Here is a 2,879-nt window from a genome sequence, read left to right on the forward strand (position 1 = left end):
GGCTCAACCTTGTTACCACCGATGGGACAGAAGGCCCAAAACAGATCTTTCTTAATGGGGAAAAGGGACGCATTTGTTTGAATTAAGTATAACTGCAGACACATTTACAAAATAACATTGTTTATTTCAAAAGCTAACATTTCATTACTTACGCAAATAGTATTATTCATTTTTGAACAATAAAACATGTAAGATAAAAAACTATTTACAGAATCTTGGCAAAAAATTGTAGAACGGACAGAGTAGAGTTGGTTGGCAGCTTCACATTCCATCAGGCACATTAAAGTTTATTTTATGCGATTAAAATGTTTTGTCAGGTTATTTCAACTGATCCATGATTAATACTCTTTCAATAATTTAACATTGCAGACAAATTCTAGGTTAACGGGCCTTGTATAATTACGTTCTGCCATCATTATGTTTCAGAATGGTACCATAGTGACGAATTCCAAAGAATTCCTGAATGTGGGAAAACATAGAGCATGGTATATCTATAATATAAGGTCAATCATTGTCCCTATATCTCCATTACCAAAAGGTCAACCTTTACCCTTGCTCAATGTATTGCTCTGCCAATGCATCACCTTCTGCATCACAACACTTTCAACCAATGAGGGAACTTGGAGCTGCCCGCGGGGAAAAAGCATTCAGGCTTGTAGGTCAGTCATTTTGCGCTTGCGGTAGTTCAGAACCAGTGCAGAGGCGGTAAGGTGCGAGGCCTTGCCCTTCTCCCAGCCCTGGAAGCTGTTTAAGCCCCTCTGGCCCATCTTGAACAGCCCCCTCTCCAGAGTGTCCAGCCGGTCCACCAGGGCTGACGTGTCCTCGTTGTAGGCATTCTGCGATGAGTCCATTGTTCGCCGAAAACGACCAATAAATGTCTGTCGGGGAAGCAATGCAGATGATGACGAAGGTGAAAAAAGGACCTTATATAACACCTTATTAACAAAGGTGAAAAGGGAGCATTATTTGCTTGAGGAGACGTTAAATCCCAGAATCACACAAGAGATAAAAGAACATTTTAAGAAATAAGCAGCCAACCGTGACTAGATGATTAGAACCTGTACATGGTAACTAATTAAGGCACCTCGTTTGTGACAGTTTGATGGGAAAACAGCACCATCTACTGGTCATTTATAAGTACACTGGCGCTGTCTATTTTTCGACTAGATGCCAAAGTTACTAGAAACATTCAGTCTCTCTGGAGATTTTACTTTCTAAAGCTAACATGCTAATGAATCATATAATGTGATTATGTTTTCCTGTCTATGTAAAAGCATCCTCAATGGCAAGAGAGATCGAAAGCAAACTTAACCCAAAAGCCGTTTCTAATGTTTAGTTTATTTGAGCCTAAAACGTCAGGGCCCTTCAATGATTTCTGAGGCAAAAATATAAATAAATGCTAAAGGACATTAAAACAAGTCACAGCAGCCATTTGCTAACATGTGCAAAGTTCAAGAATTGTTTTGAGCTTAAGCTAAGCACTTTTATCAATCTTATTATAAGCAGGAGAAATTGTCAGCATACCTTAATAATCCTCCTACTGATGCATACACTTAATCAATATGATAGTTTTTAATAAAAGCAATAGGAAAGTAATAACGTTGTTTCAGCATTAACGACACAATTTATGTAATCCCTTTACCTGCAGCAATGCCTGTGCAATTTCTGGGTTCTCTGGACTATCAAAGTGCAGCATCTGGGACCCCAGGCCGTAGTAGTACGGGCCCATCTTGTGAAGGTCCACCACCGTGGGGTCGGCGTTAAACACAGTCCTCCAGCCTTCCCGGTACACTTTAGGTAGCTCGATGGAGACCACTCGCCTCTTCCTCTCATACAAGCCCTTTGCCAGCCATAGTGGGAGCTCCATCTTCGTGCCCTGGGGTGAAGGATGATGGGAAAAGTCTTAATTTATACCATCCAGCCCCCTTGTCGGTGGCCAGCCAGATCAATAACAAGTAACGATAGATATACACACCTCTTGTATGTCTTGGGAATCTGTCGATTTCTCTAAATATCCCAGTCTTGGAAAGAGGCACTCTGTCCGACTAGGCAACCTTTCATGTGACAGCAAAATGTCATCGAGAGAAAGGAAATTCTCTTCCATTCCAACACCGGGTGGTACTGGGAGATAAGACTGCGAATCCATTCGTTTTTCAATACAACCAGGAAGCCACCATAAATCGATGTTTTAGTGCCTTAATGTTGACAAAGCTCATACGCTTCGTACGGCCCCTACGACTCCATAGAATTGTGTCTTCCGTGTTGTTTTGGCGCGGGATCATTCTAGCCAATCCGGGGAAGGCTCCACTGCGAAGTCTTGATCAATCGAATCCGATAGCCATCGACGACGTTTTTCTCCGTAATGTAAGGTTGGTGTTTTGATAAAATGACACGGAGAGCTGAAGCTGGCTAATTCATGTTTACGTAGTCTATGATGGATTTGGCAAAAATATTAGCAAATATTTGATTTCACTATTGCAGTAAACATTTCAACCATCAGAGGTCACAATATCCCCATTGAATATCATCTTGAGACGACGATGAGCTCATATGATGATAACATTTCTATAAAAGGAAAACAATAAATATGGTCCATGCTTAAGCTGCTGTATGTGAATTGGCTGATAGGCCTACCTTTAATGTCAAAGGGTCTTCCAATGTTTTCTCTCAGATAACATAGCCTATAGTCAAATATGTGTGGGCATGGGCAACAGAAATATAATGAGTCACTTTACATATTTTAACATTTTTAATATTATATATTACATCATTATTATTTATCCCACAGATTTGCACATCAAAATCATCAGACATTGTTAGTTGGTGTGCCCTCAAAATGCAGGCATCCATTTACATCCTTATTAAAATAAAATAAGTCA

General features: G+C 40.3%; 1 protein-coding gene across 1 annotated transcript; it reads right to left on the bottom strand.

The window, feature by feature from the left end:
- Window positions 1-221: 221 nt before the first annotated feature.
- Window positions 222-2,233, bottom strand: gins3 (GINS complex subunit 3). The gene is made up of 3 exons (XM_079744031.1): window positions 1,976-2,233; window positions 1,643-1,876; window positions 222-878 (listed from the first exon to the last, which is right to left on the bottom strand). Exons 1-3 carry the CDS (start codon window positions 2,144-2,146, stop codon window positions 648-650), a joined length of 636 nt encoding a protein of 211 aa, XP_079600157.1. The 5' UTR covers window positions 2,147-2,233; the 3' UTR covers window positions 222-647.
- Window positions 2,234-2,879: the final 646 nt, after the last annotated feature.

The sequence above is a fragment of the Pollachius pollachius genome (assembly GCF_949987615.1).
Source record: "Pollachius pollachius genome assembly, chromosome: 9".
NCBI classification, from domain to species: domain Eukaryota; kingdom Metazoa; phylum Chordata; class Actinopteri; order Gadiformes; family Gadidae; genus Pollachius; species Pollachius pollachius.